This window comes from Psittacula echo (genome assembly GCF_963264785.1).
Source record: "Psittacula echo genome assembly, chromosome: Z".
Classification (NCBI taxonomy): domain Eukaryota; kingdom Metazoa; phylum Chordata; class Aves; order Psittaciformes; family Psittacidae; genus Psittacula; species Psittacula echo.
In genome coordinates, this window is record NC_137742.1 from 31,137,729 (window position 1) to 31,157,430 (window position 19,702).

The 19,702-nt window shown below is 41.9% G+C and overlaps 1 protein-coding gene across 1 annotated transcript; it reads right to left on the reverse strand.

The window, feature by feature from the left end:
• Window positions 1-11,023: 11,023 nt before the first annotated feature.
• LOC308231429 (relaxin-3-like) lies at window positions 11,024-13,820 on the reverse strand (the record flags this gene model as incomplete). The annotated part of the gene is made up of 2 exons (XM_080636800.1): window positions 11,024-11,388; window positions 13,589-13,820. 2 exons carry the CDS (start codon window positions 13,818-13,820, stop codon window positions 11,024-11,026), a joined length of 597 nt encoding a protein of 198 aa, XP_080492926.1.
• Window positions 13,821-19,702: the final 5,882 nt, after the last annotated feature.

The following is a 19,702-nucleotide window of genomic DNA, read 5'->3' on the forward strand; positions in this document are numbered from 1 at the left end:
TGCTTTAGTACTTTATATTTTTTAGAGAAAGCCATATCTTCACACTGCAGTATAATTTTGTGCTGTTGGTCAGGAACATACAGTCTTTTATTACAAGCCTATTCATGGAAAGGGCTTGATCATTTGGTATGAGTATTTTTAGCTGGGTGAATAGGACCAAGTAGTGCTTAGGACACTGGGGAGATGTGTGATCATCTGCAGGGTCAATTTTAGGTCCTGGAGGAGACAAAATGGTGTTCTCAAAAAACTCTTTGGGATGCAAATGCAGTGATTTTGCTGAATTTGCTATTGCAAATTGTAGTAACCCTTGTTAAAAACCAAACAAACAAACAAAAAAAACAACCCAAAGAAACCCCACACCACCAAAAAGCACTGCATTTGGAAAGCTCTCAGATAGATCTACAGTAGTGTTGAATAATGCCGTATCTTTATATAGTCTTTGTATTAACAGACTCAGTTCTTTGTTTTAAATACTTTCTTCAGTTGGCATTGCATTTGTCATTTTGTAATCATGCTACTCAAAATGCTGTGATTTTTTTTTTGTTTTTTGGTAAAAGTGCTGGTTTATGCATACATGGCTGCTGCTATGATGTAGAATTAAAATATGAACTCCTGCTTTGCACTTGTATTTGAAGTGAAAGAATTTTTCTCTAAGTGCGCAATATATCCTATATTATTCTAGATCTCACACAATATCTGCAAACAAGTATTGTTTAGTGTAACATTGGTTTGTTCTCTATCAGTATACATACGTGAAGCTTCAAAATGTGTTTTAAAATAGGTTGTACAACCTTGAAACAGTCATGTGATAAGCCAGACAAAGAATGAATTTTCAGGAAGAGAATGCCCCATTCTTGTTGTCAAGTCCTAGTATTGATAAAAAGCTTCTAGTTGAGATAATTGTTACTAAATGTACAGATGAATGTAACTATGAAAATATAGGGTCCTCCTCCCTCACTCCCCTCTCCCCCTCCCACCCCAAAATTAAGTTTTTAGTTGTTGCATTTAGTTGAGATGTTGACCAACTGCCTTGAAATGTGGAAGAAGTGGTACTGTATGAAGTATTAAGAAATGTAACTCTTGTGTAAAGGAGGCAAGATCCTAAGGAATGTGTGATCACAGGTACCTGGAGGATAAGTGTTCTGAGAGCAAAAGTAGAAGCATAGAAGAACAAGAAGAATGATGGAAAAAGGCCGATGTTCAACACTGAAGAGCTTTCTGGAATGTAAAATGCAGAGTGAATTATGAAAACCTGATGTCTACTGGAAATGCCATACCATGAAAAATATGCACTAACATATTTCTAAATTGTGTATTGCCTGCCTTAAACATAAAATGCTCACAGAGACCTAACCCAAGTGAAAAATACAGGAATTACTACACCAAAAGAAACTGCTTAAGGTTGTGCCATGCCAGACAGCAATTCTGAAAAGATGTTTGGCTAAGAAGTGTTCTCTGAATTTTGCTCTTTGATTAAGACGTTTACAATACATTATATTAAAGTAGGAAAAGTCCTTTTAGGGAGGGAGGTGTGGGGAAAGAAGAAACCACCTACTTATGGTTGCGCTGCAAACGTCTGAGCGCATCGTTTATGGAAGAGAACACGAAAGGGGTGTTTTTTTAGAAAACTCTGTATTGATACCTGAAACTTAACTGTGCGTTTGTTTTAAGTTTGGATAGTGAAAATAAAATAACTAAATACAATGAATGGCAAATGCCTACCAAGATGTTCTTTTATATCATACCTAAAAATAGTTACTGGTGTTTAAATCTCTACTGAAGACAGCTGGTTTGTTTAAAGGGGTGGAATACACGACATACAACTTCATGACCTTCCCAGAACAACCGTATGTGGGGTTTATCTTTTGAAAAGAACTTATATGTACCGAAGTAAAGGCAGTATATTGGGTGCTACCGAACAGTAGGACTGGGGTATTTCTGGGTTTTGTCTTTTTCTTTAAGATAATTACTTTGGGAAGATGAAGCATGTCCTTTTACTGTCAGTATTTAGAGAGTAGAAGGTCGGTAAGATGGGGACCACTAGCAGATCACCTGTTACCAGACGGCAGTTCTTGAGAATCTCTAACACAGACATATGAAACCAGTTCTTGATTTGCATTCCTTCATTGTCTTTTCATGTGACTTCCCTGTAACTTTACATGAAAATTATCACCACTTACCTTGAGCAGAGCTGAATGGTGTCACTAAATTTTGAGAAGTACAATGGTAAAATGGAAAATATGCATATAAATCCAAGCATGCAAATATATACCTAAGCTACTGTACTGTGGTGGCAATAAAAATTAAGCTAATGTTTTCTCCACTTCCCACACATGAAAGGCAACTAATTCTCAGAGTATGTTGTCTTAAGATTATTTTATGTGGCAAAATGCCATCCCAGTGAAGTTTAACGGTTATTATAGGTAGTGTTCTGCTGTTACTCTTTATCCCATTATCCTGACATGATTTAGGATTTTTGATTGTTCTAGAGAACAAATTTCTGGGAAAAGGAGGAAGTTTGAAGATGAAAATACTGCAGGGGGTGTAACAACGTCATGAAAGAGGTTGTCCCCGTATCATAAAGTGTGGGACAATGGAGCCTGCATTCTCATGCAGTCGTGTGGTGGTCTTCTTGTACTTTCTGTAAATAAATACTCGTCGTGGTTTTAATGAATTCTGAAATTCAGGTTTAGAAACGTGTCAAACTGCAGTCACATCAAGTAAAACATTCTGCGTGGATAATAATAAGGAAAGAAAGAAGAATGTCCAGTGTTTGCAAAGATTACCCCAAACTGTTATGTTAGGAAGGCATTAAAATCAAAAACAAATGGGATATAATTACGTCAATTGTATAAAGCAACCAAGACAGCAAAGACTAGTTCAGATGTTTACCTGCCCCAGAAATGCAGACGAATGAGTAGATATATATATATATCTATACTATCATAATGCAAATCACTGGGACCAAGCACAGAAACATTAAATATTAATGTTATAGCTAAGTAATACTAATATAAGCAGAAGGACAAGGTAAAACTAAAATGCTTCAAGTTTTCTGTGGTTGTTTATTTTAGGCAATGCAGAAACCTCCAGAAATGGGGAGTTCAATAATTTTTAGCTAAATGAATACTGTAGCACAGCAAGTATTGAATTCTGATGAACTGTATTGTGTTGGGTTTGAACTTGGGTTTGGGTTCAGGTTCCATGGGGTTTTTTTCAGGGAATGAGAAAGATGGAATAACATACTAAATTGAGCTATTACCTTAAACCTCTGCAAGACATTTGCTGTGTACCTGTATTTCTGTGTATGCAGTTGTATTTTCCATGTGGAGCTCTGCTAAACATTAGCACATTGAGGGATGTAGATCAGAAAACCCAAAGCAACTCATATAAAAACAACCGTATACCACTTACCTTTCCTTTTATGTTACAAAGATTTGAAACTCTTAGAGAACTTATAAAAAAGTTCGCATCCATGTAAGCTTACTAAAAGTCAAATAGCATCTCTGCAACTAAGAAACTTCACTACTGATACGTGTCTGCACACATTGAGTTGCCATGTATTTTCCAGAGTGCCTCATCTGAAATGTATAAAGGGACTGTGCAGCACATGAGTACCAAGGTTGGTGCTACAGTGGCAAGTGTGATTTCTGCCTGTGCTGTTTCCTGTGTTTGTAAGAGGGGGTAGCTGCTCTCAGAAAGCTGTGCAACCCATCTGTGACTGCACTGCACATCCAACATGCACTCATGTGAAGCATGTGATACACTACACAGCATTAATTCTAGAAAATATGAATTTGAGGGCAAACAGCAGCCAGGGAAGCAGAATTTCTCAGGTTAAAACTGAATGAAATTGGTCTAAATGGTAGAACTGGGGGAAGTCCAAGTGTTTAATAACCCCATGCATGCAATTCACAGAGCCAGATGCTGCTGATATGAACAAGTCAAAAGAAATGGGACTGGAAGAATAAAATCTGGGAAGTGTTGCAATAAGCAGTAAGATCTGAAAGATGTGACTAGACATAAACCAGTCGATTTTTTAACTCCTCCTCCCTGGAGTACCTGTAAGGCTGTAGTGCTACTTAAATGCCTTCAAAGAAAGCGTGTCAGCTATATTTGAGGTAGCGCTAACTCAGAAGCTTTACAGCACTGCACAGAAGAAACATGAGCAACAGTGGTCTGGCAGTTTGGTGCTTGCTAGCACTGCCTTGCTGTTCCCGGGTGCCTGCTGCAGCACGGGGGAGGCTGGTGCCCAGGATCTGTGCTGCTGCCCTTCCTCTGCGCGAGATCTGGCAGGATGCGCTCTGTGGGGCAGAAGTGCAGGGTGTCACAGCAGCCAAAACTAAAAGATGCGTGCTTCAAGGGGGTCTGGGAGGGAGTTGTGGGGGGGAGCGTTTCTGTGAGGCCTTTGCGAGCCCTGGGCTCACCTTTCTGGAGTTCAACCTTTGGCACTGTGGCTGTAGTGAAGATTATGGCAGGTGTCAGATAATTCATTTTGAGTAATGCTGTCATTAAGGAAAATGAACTAATGTGAGCTAAATTGCGCTTGCTAGGAAACATCAGCAAAAAGCTATGGAAAGCATAGCTGATCTTCTAACCCCAAACTGTAGATGACGAGCATGAACTAGACGTCAGGACCTCGAGGTTGTATTTAGAGCATGAACACACAGTTTTATAAATTAATCCCCTGCTTTTTGCATCCATGCTCTTGACTAATACTCTTCTCTTAGCAGAAGAAATGAATGTTAAATGGAAAGCAGAATAGTGTCTGATACTGAATGATCTCTATGAGATGCAACTTAAATTTCAAATCTGTGGAGATCTAAATGAAGAATACTTACAAGGTACTGGATATGCCCTTTATTTATCAGGACTGAGCAAAATTTTATTACCTTGCCGTACAGTCTATAATTCAAAGGCTAAAATGAAATTGATATGGGGCTATCACAGCCTCTCTATGAAGGTTTTTGTGACATCCCATGTTGCAAGTGTCTGGGCAGCCATGCTGTTACAGGAACAATACGATATGGAGAAAAGAAACTGCCCTGGAGTAGCTTTAGCCTCCTGCGTGGGACATGTGGCTCCAGAGCTGGTCAGTCAGCATCTCCCACTACTGCGCTCAGTTGGTGAGTGTACAGAGATTTGGAGCAGGCCAACCAGCATTGTGACCATGTCGGCAAAGGTGGAGCCTTGCTTTAGGATAGCAGGGGAGCAGTGCATGAGCATCCTGTGCTATGATCCAGCCCAGAGGCATATGAAAGGGAATGTGGCAGTCCAGGTCCAGCACCACACAAGGGCAGGATGTGGCTGAGGTGGAGCTGTTCTGTGTTAAAACTGAGCTGCCCCTTAGAAGCCTTACAGTAAGGCGGGAGAGGAGTGGGGTAGTCCTCTGGGCTTAACTCTGCTTCCAGCTGGGACTAATAACTGGGGCTGGTCTCAGGTGATTGTGGGTGGTGGAGATGGCTCTGAGTCAAAAGCCTATTCTACGCTTGGTTTGCTTAATACGTCAAACTTAGCAATGTCAAGTGGCTTGACATTGAATAGTAATGTACTATTATTTTGGTATGCATTTTCCGTTACTAACCTCAGTCACCAGAATGAGGGCCTACTAAGGCAGGCCTATCAGATGCTATGTAGGAAAACACTCCTGGCATTGAATTGGGCTTTGTCATCTGAAATTGCTAGCAAGCCTCTGACTAACGAAAGGTTTGGGGCAGCAACAAAAACCATAGGCCCTTAAGAAATAAGAATGTCTATGAAACCGAGTTGGTTTAAACTTCAGATTCAACTAAGAACCAGTTTTAAGGATTTTAAGTTTATAATGAAAGCCTAATGGTCTTTTATAAATAACTTTCCCTTAAGCAAAAAGTTTGGAACTCTCCAAAACACCTGTTTTTTTCAAATTATCACCTTCACCCTGTTTTCATTTGTCTGTAGTATCAGATCTTCTAATTGGTGGCTGAACAGAGAGGGAGATGTGAAACACACCCTGCTTGCATCACAAATGATGGAATGGAAAACAAAATTTTCTGTCAATCTTGGATCTAGAACTAGCGCATCTGAGGAGATAAATCTGATGTTATAGACAAGAGGTCTCAAAGAATTTGTTTCTTTGTAATAATAAGCAATAATAAGAATGAAATTATGTCAGATAACTTCAAAAGATACACCTGCCACCTTGTAAAGTATTCACAGAAGAACTGGAAATGTGAGAAGAATCAAAAGATGGATTAAGTATGCAGAAGAGGAAAGGATATTATTGTACAGTTATAGCAGAATTGATGCAAATCAGACCATCTAAACAAGGACAGCAAGAAAATCCTGTTCAAGATCAAATTGTGTGATCAGTACGTATTTTAGGCACATCTGATCAATTTTAGCTGGGTGGTGTGTGATTGATTGATCCTGCATGGTGGGAGAAAATTAACACTGTATTTCATTCCCTCTGTAATACAGCTGCTATCGTATTACTGTTTTCTTAGAAAGAAAGAAAAAAGTCCTACAAAAGTAGTTGCTACTGTTCTTGGTTTGCTTCTATAATCTTATCTAGAGTTCTACTGAACCTAGACAGCTCATTTCAACTTTAGTCTTTATATATATGTATAACAATTATTACAGAGCTTTTGTAAAACTTTATTAAGAAATTAAATATTAACAAATAAGAGATTTAAATTAGTTAAACATAACTGAGTATATGTCTCAAGTGTACTGCAACTCATTTAAAATTGCAGTGATTTCCCCCCACCAAGAACTCCAGTTAGCAATCATCTAGTGTATTATTGAGTATATCTAATTTGAACGATGAAAAACCGAAACCTAAACAATTATGCCAAGAGGAGTTGAAAAGAACTGTTAAATGTGGTTGCTAGATGTGTTGCCTGAGCTACTGCTGACTGAGCTGTAATCAGATCCATGGGCTTTTCTACCTTTGTTATTAAAAACTCTCAATCAGGTCACTGTTAAAAGTGGTTTCTCCTCAGTAATACTGATCTATCAATTAAAAAGTTAAACTTAACATCTAGTCCATCTAGTCCATGCACAGCAGCTTCTGCATGGGCAGTGTGGAGCTTACAAACATACACATGCAGGTTCTTGCCTGTTACCTCTGGAAATACCTTGCATTCCACTCATCTACAACATCAGCCTAGTCTCAATTCTCAGTGCTAGATGACTGGTGCAGTTGGGCTAGTCAATGGCACTTAGTAATTTCAGTAAATGCTGGAGAATGGGGAGACACATTAGGTAGATAGATATACTGGTTTTGTTTCTTTATGTCATGATTTGTCTTAATGCTCCTTTCTTTTCTAAAAATGATGATTATACCATGGTCATTCTTTCTGATGATGCCCACCGTGCTCACATTCTTAGTCAGATCTTTCTAGTAGTTGTAATTAAATAGTACATTCCCCTCCAGCTGTTTTCTCCATCTTCTTCAGAGTGCTTCAAGGCATTTCCAGAATTTTCTGGGTAGTCTGTGCCCTTCTGTATTGCTTTCTCATCAAAATGATAATTGAAATTCCCCATTAGTATGAAGTTCTCATGCTTTGATAAGTCCTTTAGTCACCCAGAGAAAGACTAATCTCTATTATCTTCTTAATTTACAGCCTACCATAGTCCCCTTCATGACATCAATATTGCTTTTACTGAGAAATGTTTAGTCACTCTAGCATCTGATAGCCCTTCTGGACTAAGAATAAACATGCGCATCCTTGAAATAACCTTTTGGTCTTAGCTATCTTTCCTGAACAGATCATACTTGTCTGTATGAACTATCCAACCAAACCTCTATCATACCAATTAAGACATCATTTCGAGTATGATTTAAGACATCTAGCCGTTCCTGTTTCCTGGCTAAAAAAATAGTTACAGTATGCATGTGTGTATATATATATGTCAGTATATAATGTTCAGTATATATGTTCAATATATAATGAACAATAGCATATAATGAATATATATTTGTATATAATGAACTAAAATGCTTCTGCTTACCTTTCTCAATATCACATCAAGAAAATAAAACTCCCCAAGGCTGGAGGCAGCACAACTTCCCTGTGCTCTGGCCCCATTGCTCGGCTGCCCTCGTGAGCAAAATGCTTCTTCGTATCTCCTGCCTGAGCGTCTGGTGTCCCACCTATCAATCACATTTATTTCTCATCCTCTTGCTATGTAATGCTGTGAAAAGCCTGCCTCCTTGATGATCTCTTCATAGATAGCAGGGGGCTGTGTCATGGAGCATTGATCCTTCAGTTACCTATTCAGGTCAACTAATTTAGTTTAGCTGTGTTCTAAGTTTATGGTTAAATATAGGCTCAAAGGAAAAATTCTAGAGATTTTTAGATGCTTCAAGTCTGAAAGAAAGACTAGTTAAGCCAAGTTTACCAGTGTTTTACAACACTGGTAAATGTTCACTTATGTATACTTCCATAAAAAAGCATTATGCTTTGAGCACAACAGGTGCTTTTTTGAAGCCCAAGTCACTGTGATCAGCAAGCTTTGAATTTAGAATAGGTACATGGCTCTGATCGTAGCTGGAGTCAATATTTTAGCATACTCTCTCCTGACTGATAATGACTTTTAGCTTCAAGTATGGCCTGTCTGTGTGGCCTGGGACCTGGTGCAAGCTCAAACCCATGTAACAAATCTTGAGATGGATACTGCCGTCCGAGTAAAGTTTTGGACAAGCATGGAACCACAATAAGAAAAAAAGCTTGTGTGTGCTTGAACATGGATTGACAAAGCTGTATCTGCTAAAGGTCTGCCAAAAGGACAGTCTGAGGGGGACAGCAAGAAAGTGGAACCTGTGCTTCCTCCTATAAATTTCGGAAAGATTCCCAGGAATTGTAGGGTAGTCTAAAAAACCCTTGAAAAGTGGACATGTAGACCTTAAACAATGAGGTTTCAATGAATAAAAAGTCCTCTCCAGGATGAGTGTATCTCTTTGAAGGTGTTTCTCTATTCCACACCTCTAAGAGGCAACGCAGACAAAGAGCTGAGGGATACAGAGGAAGTTGTATCTATACACTCTTCAGTGCTGGGCTGAAAGTTTCCAAATGCAAAGCTGCAAATGCTTCTCTTTAAACCTTGGTTTATATTTTGCAGGCTCATCAACCTGATGTAAAAGAGATACACACACACATAGAATCATAGAATCAACTAGGTTGGAAAAGACTTTAAAGATCATCAAGTCCAACCATTACCCCAGGACTGCCAAGTCCACCTCTAAACCATGTCACTGAGGGCCTCATCTGCATGGTTTCTGAACACTTCCAGGAACAGTGATTCCACCACTTCCCTGGGCAGCCTATTCCAATACCTGTGGCAGCTCACACCAGCAGAATTTGAGCTTCTCTAGACTTACTGCAAATTTTGATCTTCTTCAGTGCAACTCACAGCTTCACCTTAGATACCTGCTGAAATTCAGAATTAAGGATAGTGTATATATATGTATATACCTTTCTGTCTTTCTTGTTTTTACCTTTTTCATGGCTATCCCTCTCTCATGCAGCATTCAGTGAGGGTGGAAGAGACCCAGGAGGCCTAGTGCTGGGACATGTAAGATAAATTGGGTGATGTAGGAAGTCTGACAAGGTACGGAAAGTACTAGACTTCTCTGCAACAGAAGTGGAGCAACACTGCTACAAACGCTAAGAGATTGGGAAAAGTGGTTGTTCAGGTAACTTGGCACACATTTTTTCCTGGTATCAGGGCTAGAAGGATCTGAAGCACGTATCTTCCCACCCCCCTGAAACCAGCAATGTGTCCTTGCTGTCATCAACTCATAGAGCACACCAGCCTCTTACTTACATTACTGAAAGACCCCAAGACCAAGACATTTGAGCAGGACAGAAATGTTTCGCAGCTGTTTAGCTGGAAGATGACAGCATAGTGTTCAAGGTGAGGTTGGATGGGGCTTTGAGCAACCTGGCCCACTGGAAGGTGTCCCTGCACATGGCAAGGGGGATGGAACTAGGTGAGCTTTAAGGTCCCTTCCAACCCAAACTATTCTGTGATTCTATGATACTGAACACTCACTGTGCCCAGTCTTCACTGAATAAAACTGACACTGTTTTGTTGTTGTTTTTATTTTTTTTTTTTAAGACTGTTAGATGCCTGGTTATTGGAATAACAGCAGTGTCTTAGGGAAAGGAATAAAGTGATGCAATAATTTCACTAAGCAGTATTTCAATCAAAGAAGAGTATGGAAAAGGCAACCTGAAGAATTAAGCCAAAGGTAACAACTGTGCTATTAGCAACTCAGAAATACATCTAAAGTAGAGCAGACCAGCACACCATAAGAACACATACGAAGATGTCTGAGTGTCTGTAGAACAAATTACTTTAAGCACACCCAATGCTCTTGCTCTGCAATGGTAGGGAAAAAAAGCAGGAACTAAGATATACAGGAATAATTGTGTTAATAATTCACCTGCTAAGCCCATTTGTGAGTGGGAGAAGAAATGCTTTGGCTGCAAGTGTTGTATTGTGGTAAAGTCTGTAGAAAGACAATATTGCATAAAATGATTCTGCAATTACAAGGGAATTAGAAAAGTGTGCTCAAAAGTAATCAGTAAACTCAGTAAGAATTGAGTGGAATTTCAACTGGTGAAATATTCTTTCTGTACAGCTTTGCATAGTGAATCTCATTTCAAGAACATATCTGGATGCTTTTTCAGTTGACAGAGAAGGAAAAATTTTGTAACACTTAGTGTAATTGCCCTTTTATGAAATATTGAAGTTCTTCCTAAAATGCTACAAATATAATACACTTGTAATAAGTGTAAAGGCTCAACCTTAAAATAAAAACTTAGTAAAAAACCCATAGATTAAAAGTTACTGCAGCAAACCAAAGTCACTACAATTACACTCAAAATTTATTATTTTTAAAGACAACCCGCAGTATTGACAGGCACACAGACACAAACACAAACAAAATACAGTGAGAGCTTTCTTCCTCCATACATTATTCAATAAAGTAGCACTGCAACAAACATTGATTTCACGCGTAAAAGCGGAGAGGATTTTAAACTCTGCATATGGCACTAATTTCAGCTTTTGTACAGCCCCATTTGCAACAAATTCCTGCCAAACCCAGGGAGTCACGTTTTCTTCTGGGATACTTGGCCCAAAAGTAATTGTTTGACCCCATGGGGTTTGCAATTCCTGTTCCCCCCCTCTCCTTCTTAACAGCCTCCTCTACCTTTCGAACAAGTTCTTTAAAGTCATCTGCCACAGGTACATACTCATTATTATCATTCAAATTATACAAGTCATTAATCATCTCCCATCCAAGAGATTGGCTGCTTCTCTGCGGCTGCTCCACTTCAGGACCCGAAACTGATTGCAGCTTCAAATTTCCCAGTAGTTTACTTGCTGTTCGCACAGAATCTGTTTAAAGAGAAGATTTTTTTTTAAGTTCAGACTGTAGGAGTACCAAAAGGAGCATGTAGCCCTAAAACAGCAATAAAACCCCTTCCATTAGTAATAAGCAAAGTACTGTTATCTAGGAGACCTGTGAGGATTGCAGTCTCCACTCCATGATTTACTTACAGCTTACTTTTATGGGAATCTTATGTTTTAAAGACTATGCTGCCTGTTAGACATAGAGAGTGCACAGCTAGAGCCATGCATGAGGTACAATTATCTTTTCAACTGCAGTGTTACTGACTAGAAGTTTCAATACTTCTATAGAAACTAAATTTTTTGGTAAAGACATGTGCCCAGAAACCACACAGTACTATGTCATGTAGCCCATGAATCAGATGAGATCACTCGTGTACCATGCACAACTGCACAAACTAGCATCATATGAAGAACGAACGTATGGAGGACTAAATATTGGATGAAGTATGTAAACTGCTTCTTATAGATTGTGTTTTTCCATAGCTATTTTCAGCCTAAGCTTTCCACTCATTCATTTATCAAGGGCAGAGGCTTGTAGAATTTACTCAGAAACACACTTTGTCTCACTGACTGAAGTGTTCTCCAAAATGCAGCTCTACTTCCTTTCACTTCATACTGTTTCTCTTGGCTTTACTTCTGCAAGGCAAGCGCATTGCTTACTTCAGCTAATATGAAGAAAAGCAGCTCTTTCATTTAAGTGAAAAAGAAAATCCAAAGTGTTTGTCTTGTGGTCTTAATGCTTTTTTGTTTCAGAAAGCTAAAAGAATATGGGAACACCCAGAGAATTAATATGTGGAAGCTAACTTTCAGATAGAACAGCTGCCTGAATATGTACAAAAAAAGTGGCTGTAGCTACTTTGCCAATTAGATGGTAACTGCTATTTTGTAATCTTTTTGGGCAGGGATTACTTAGACAGCACACAGCACAGTGCGGGCTCCTTACTGACTGATGCTCTCAGAAGCTACTGTCAATAAAAACAAAGTTTGCTGGGAAAGAATACAACCCCAGCAGAGGCTGCATATATGTAACTTATTGTAATAACAAAGGTAAATGTTATCTTTTACTCCACTGGAAAAAGAAAAAAAAAAAAAAATCAAACAAAAACCCAAGTAAATCATTCCCAAGACGCCCAAAATGCTGGCTGCATTAACTGCCTGAGGTCCAATGTTACTTCATTAACACTATGCTCAAGCAAGAAAAAAAGAAGCTCTTCTGTGGCACATTTTAGCCATCATTCAAATTTTCTTAAAAACGTTATAGTCACTATTCAAAATATCAGTATTAATGAGGTTTAAAATTACCCTGTTACACTGCTGTAATTTCAGAACACTGCCCAAACCCCATCTGCTTACCTTTTCTTAATATATTTGACTTGGAAGTCAACCTGAGGCACATTCTACCCATTATCTGCTCCACCACAGATTCCTAAAGCAGTTCTTGCTGTTTAAACTGAAGCACTGGAGTCCCATCCGCCCTCCAACGTGCCAACTCTTCTGTACAGAGCAGCACAAGTGACCGATAAAAACACAGGACGACCCCACGTCCAGCAGCGCCCCTCGAACACCCCGGAAAGGCGAGGAGCACAGCTTATAGCTCCTGCCAGGGACTGGAGACTGAGCCAGATCTCCCCGGACCGAATAGTTACCAGCTTCGGGAAGGGAGCGAAGCCACAGCGAGAGGCACTCCCTACCGCTTCCTGAGGCGCATCACACTTACCTGCATGCCCAAGAAGTGCTATTTATTGTCTGCGTTTGGCTTTTTTAAGTAAAGAGCGCTCAGGGGGACGCTGCCGCCGGCAGGGGCGCTCATCCCCGTGCACAGCAATGTCCCTGAACAGACCCAAACTTCGCGAGTTACCCCAACTAACACCGTCCCAGTGACTGCCCCGTCCGCTCCTCTAGATCTGAGGGTTCCTTTCCTAAGTCACAGGAACCGCCGAAGAGCGCCGGGAGCGAGAGCGCCGAGGACGCTTCGACCGCGGCTGGGGCGGGAGGAGCGCGGAGCGCCGCCAGGAGCTAGCCCTTGTCTGCTCCGTCCCATTGTCCCGTGTCTCCTCACAGAGAGCCTCCCTACCGGGAAGCCCCGAGAGCTACCTCCATCCGGGGGGCTGCCGCGCTGCCGTCGCGCCGTCCGCCCGTAGGTCGCGGCCGCTAACCTTGCCCCGCCCGCTCCTCGGATACTCACCGGCCGCGGGCGTCGGCTCCATGGCCAGCGCGGAGAGGCGCTTCCAGCGGGACCCGCCGCAGGTGAAGATGACGGCGCGGATGAACTCTCTCCCGCACAGCTTCATCCCGTACCCATCGCTCTCGCCCGCAGGGGGCACGGCGGGCGCCGCGCCCCGAGCGCGGTGCGGACCCGGGGTCGCGGCGCAGAGCAGCGCAGCCACAGCGCACAGCAGCTGCAGCTTGGTCCGCATGGCTCCGCTTTCTGCCCTGCCTGCCCCCTCGCTCAGCGCCAACTGCCCGCGACCTCGCGCCTAGCCGCTGCCTTCCCCTCGTGCCGAGCGCGCTGCTGCTGCTGCCTGCCCGCCTCCCGCCTTTTATAGGCGGAGAGAGGCGCTGAGTCACCGCCCGGCCACGCCGCGCCCCCGCCCGCGCCCCGCTCCCGCTCCCCGTCCCGCTCCCCGCTCCCGCCGGGCGGGACTTGCGCTCAGAACCGACTTGGGGGAGGCCGCCGGCAGCTCTCATGGTATTGCCGGCCCGCTGCGTGCTGCCGCGGCGGAGCTGAGCCTCGCCCGCAGCCTCCCGGCTAGGAGCGGCTCCGTCCGGGGCGTGCTCCATCCCCGGGGCTTCGGCTCCGTCCCGGGTTTACTCGTTTGTGGTCAAATACCAGCTGCCGGTGCCCTCCCCAATAGCCCTTAAAATGGGAAAAACTCGTGCTCATCAGTGTTTTCCCTATGCAGAACCTGCATAACTACTCCTACATCCAGCTTCCTTGAAGCGAAAAGACAGGGCAAGTAAAGTAAAATAAACTCTCTTCCGCTGTTTAAGCTGTGGACGGCTGAGGTGGGATTTAAAAGCCTGAATTCCTCTTAGGCTTGTCACTCTCAAGACCAATGCTCAGTGGCACACGCGCTGGGATGTGGAGCTCCACGCCTGTATGTTTCACCAGCAGTCCCGAGCAGGCGCTCACGGACAAGGGTGGCATTCGTCAGTCTCACCAAACTGAGCTGTGTTGCCTCCCAAAGTATGCTTTGGCTCTGTCTCGGTTTGGGTTTGTTTGTTTGGGGTTTTTTTGTTTGTTTGTTTTTTTGGTTTTTTTTGGTTTTTTTTTTTTTTCATCATAACAGGACAAGAGCTGACTGCTCTCCTCTTTTATAAACTGTCACACCGTGGAAAACCAGGGAAGTTCATCTACCTAAAAACACAATGAAGTTCATGTCTGTACATCCTTCTGCATGAGGGCTATGCTTTCCATCTCCTGAGTACTGTCAGTGTCTGCCCTCAAAACCCAGTCTAGAGGGAGAGCACAAAGAAGACACGAGTCCGCAGCCGAGTGTACAAAGGTGAGTGATTTGCCTAAGTGGGCAGAGAAGATGTAGACTCCGGTTACTTTCTTAAGGAGGAATTGGGTGTTTTACACTGAGGTGGATCTAGAAACAAGCGATGGAGGGCTAAAATAGTGAGCAATTTGCAAAGCTATTTATGCTTCGGCTTTCTTTTTGGTCCAGTCTTACATGTTTCAGAGAGTGGTACCACTTCAACAGTAGACAGTGACAGTAACCATCATCCAGGCTGTGAGCAGTCCTTGGAAGTGCATGCTGCTCATCTGAAATTCCTGAAGAACAAAACCTCGATCTGCTTCTCCCTCAGCTGAAGTCTTAACTGCTGCTCTGTTACAGACAAGCTGTTCAGGATTAACCACAACTTGCATTTTTAACGAGAGCAGCTGCTTGATCTTGGTGTCATGGGCTTTTTTTGAAAACATCCATCACATCAGGTGAACCTACTCATGGACTGCAAGTAGTCTTCTAGGCAAGAGAATTGTTTCCAGTGGCAGTAGGGCTGTAGTAATGTGTGAGAGCACTACCAGGACTTTCACGGCAATAAGGAAGGTGGTTTCTGAGTGAGGCATTGACTGACCTGGTGAGTTACTTAGGTTGCACACTAGTATAATTTATTTCATGCCCTCCTTTGGTGCCCATGCCCAGTATTGGATCCAGTCTTTAAAAGCAGCAAAATGTAGGGTATTTCCTTCTCAGAGTTTTTCCCAGAGATTTTTCAAGAGAGATCCCTAGGTAGAAAGCTGATTTGTCAGTCTATCAGGGAAACTCTTGACTATCCTCATGCTTTAGTTTAAATTTTAACTGGACCACCAGTTACCTTTACACCACATCTAACTTTCTCTCAGCAAAGACAGGCATTATGGTGGCCACTTTTAGGGCTTTTTTGTAAGATCCTCATTTTTGCAGCTGTCTGAAGCACATAACCTCTGACTACAGCTGCTAAATACAAACCATCAAGACACTGGAAAATTAATAGTTCAAACTGTTTTTCCTGGCCTCCCCTGCTTCTTCATCAGGGCTACTAAATGTGGAAGACAAGACTTTCTGTGCTTTCCATCGTACTTGTTGGTAGGTACAAGTTGTCAAAGAGGCCTCAGAGGGAATCCCTTCTCAAGACATTCCTAATGTCTCAGGGAAGCCCACAATGCAGCACTCTTCATCACTCTTCTTGCTGAAAAGCATCAGCTATGAATGCTCCATTGCTAGGATTTAAGACTGCAGCAACAGGCAGTGAGTTAATGAATTTTATTAAGGATCATATCTGAATGAGCTGGCAGTAGTTTGACATTGCTTAATGTTACTATGCTTAATGCGGTTTCACTAGTAGGGTGTATTGCTCAGTATTTTTTCTTCAGCTGTATTTTAGTAACATTGCCTTTGCATCTAGGGCTTTCAACTACATCTACTGTGATATGTTATAAAGAAACTATGTTAGTCATGTAACTTTAAATCATACAGGGCATTATACTGAAAAGCCTAAGTGTCAATCTCTCAGTAACTTCTGAATTTAAATCCAGCCACAGGCTAGGTTTGTTTATCTGTTGTTCCTCATAGCTAGAAAAACTACTTCTATGAAAAAAAAATACATGCAGAAGAAAATAATTTAAATACTTTAAAACTATACTTCTAAATAATTTAATTACTTTTAAGTAATTTAAAGTAACTGTACACCTTCTTGCTCTTTGTATTATAACAACCAGACAACAGCAGAACAAAGAAATGAAATTCCATTCATCATCTGTAGGATCTTCCAGTATGGTGTGGTGTTTCTCAGGGGTCAGTGTTGGGACCGATCCTGTTCAACATCTTTGTCAGTGACATGGACAGTGGGACCAATGCACCCTCAGCAAGTTTGCTGATGACACCAAGCTGTGTGGTGTGGCCGACACACTGGAGGGAACGGATGTCATCCAGAGGGACCTGGACAGGCTGGAGAGGTGGGCCTGTGCAAACCTCATGAAGTTCAACAAGGCCAAGTGCAAGGTCCTGCACCAGGGTCGGGGCAATCCCAGGCACAACTATAGGCTGGGCAGAGACTGGATTGAGAACAGCCCTGAGGAGAAGGGCTTGGGGCAGTTGATTGATGGGAAGCTCAACATGACCCAGCAATGTGCGCTCACAGCCCAGAAATCAACCATGTGCAGGGCTCCATCAAAAGGAGCATGACCAGCAGGTCGAGGGGGTGATCCTGCCCCTCTACTGTGCTCTCATGGGACCCCACCTGCAGTGCTGCATCCAGCTCTGGGGCCCCGAACAAAAAAGAGATGTGGACCTGCTTGAGTGAGTCCAGAGGAGGCCACAAAGGTGATCTGTGGGCTGGAGCACCTCTGCTATGAAGACAGGCTGAGAGAGCTGGGCTTGTTCAGCCTGGAGAAGGCTCTGGGCAGACCTTAGAGCAGCTTCCAGTGTCTAAAGGGGCCTATGAGAAATGAGGAGAGGGTCTTTTTAAAAGGGCCTGTAGTGACAGGACAAGGGGGTAATGGATTTAAGCTGAAAGACAGGAGATTTAGATTAGATATGAGGAAGAAATTCTTTACTATGAAGATGGGCAGACACTGGCACAGGTTACCCAGAGAAGCTGCGGCTCCCCCACCCCTGGTAGTGTTTGAGGCCAGGTTGCATGGGGCTTTGAGCAACCTAGTCTAGTGGAAAGTGTCCCTTCAGGAAGGTTGGAATTAGGTGATCGCTAAGGTCTTTTCCAACCCAAACCATTCTGTGATTCTATGGGTACATCCATAGTACTGTCTCAAGGCAAATATTTCAAAGTTTTTAGTTTCCTAAAATAAGGCAAGAATGACTGTAAAGATGATTCTCTCCCTTGCACTTAATTTTGCATCTGTCGGCCAATGGCAGTCAAAGTTTATAGAAGGTACAAGATGTTTCATGAAAACAGTTGGCTACATAGATACCCTTTAACAGTAACTTGATAGCCTTGAATTCCTTCAATGAAAGGCTTACTCACATGTTAAATGTCAGACAATCTACACGGAAGATCAGAGGTAGAACAGAAATGAACAGACCTAATTTGTCCTTTTTTTTCTCACAAGACTTCATTTCAAATTCATGCAATTCACTGCTGCAAGAACAATTTAGTTTTTAAAAGCTTCCCAAACATGAATTTAAAATATTTCTTAAGTTTGTATTGTACCAGACAGGATTCTGCAAGAAATGTGAAATACTATTGCATGTATGCAATTGGTGACTAACTACCAATGTTATCCAACTATCTGCTTCACATGACAATGGGTTTTAGGAAGCAATTCAACTTCAAAAACTTTACAGGTAAAAAATGAAGAAATCCTAGAATTTTTACATAATGAATTCCAAGACTGATTAAGCAATTAAATAATAATGCAGAAATGATCTTTTTGGAACCACATGATCTTAAGGTCCTTTCCAACCCTAACCATTCTTTGATTCTATAATTCTATGTCCAGATAAGTGCTTTCCTCTTCTACTTTTAAAAGCAGTGATATGCAGTCATAAAGTAACTTCAAAACATTTAAGAAGGGTCTGTTAATATCCAGCTTTCCCTATTGTCACGAAGGGTTCGGAAAAGTTATATAATTCAGACAAGGATTAAAGGAAGGGCCCAAACTGGATCCCCCCCCACCAAAAGAGACCTTTCTTGTTTCTCAACAATACTCATGTATCCTATCAAAACCAGATTAACAAGAGAGGTGTGGGATGGGTAGTTATGGTTCACAAGTAGCATGCACTTTCTTGGATTCGAAGACAGACATATCCATAACGAGAACACAGACAGATTAATTCTGACATCTTCATCATGACTTCTCAGTTTCCTGGAACAGTCCTGCTCTGACTGATGCTGATCCAGGACACACGGCTATCAGATACTACGACCAGAAAACCCAACAGGATTATGATGGCAAGAGTAGTGCCCTCAGGTCAGAACAAGTTCCTCCTGCAGTTATTCTCCATCTCTTCCCCCGCGATTCATAAAAACCAAGACAGTTGCTGTGACATATTCAAGTAAGTCTTAGAGCTGAAGCCAGTTGGGCTTCAATGACAGGAGGGAGATGGATGTTTTAGGTGTTTTATTTATTTCTACTAGTACAATGGCTGTGATTGTTACAGGCAACTCGTGTTGTAAACATCGATTTCCCTGAAGTAGACTCTGTTACTTTCCTGCTTGCTTTCTCCTGCTTTCCTGCTTTCTTTCCCTGTTCTCTGAAGGAAATCATATAGTTCAACCACGCTGTAGCTTGATTATCAGACACGGCCAAGCTTGGCACATGCAAGCATTTCACTGCACTGGCAGTAAAATAAATACTGTGTAACAAAGAACAAGCATCTTCAAAACAAAAGTATGTATCTATCAAGGAAAAAGCAAAGCTAACAGTAAAAAATAAAGACAGTAAAGGTGACTAACTATCGCTTCTTGATGATCTTTGGTGTATTCCATGTAGCTTGTTCAAATCCACTTCTGGGCTTGACATTAGATTGTCCTACTTACAGCCTGTTGCTTTTCACTTATAAATATGGTAACTTTCATTGATACTGACTGTGTAATACTGAAATAAACTTGCTCCGTTTCTGTCACTTTTTAGTGTGGAGTCTTGCAATGGATTAACATTACTGATTGACGTTTAACCTTTGGGAGAAAAAAGTTTCAAATTCAGCCAGAATGGAGTAATAAACAGCTATCCTATTATCTCCTAAAACTGCTATCTGGGTCATATTTGGCTTAGCCTGCTTGCTTCCTTTAACACCACTTTTTGATCCAACACCATAGCCAGCAATCAATCACAAACACTCAGATATTAATTCTG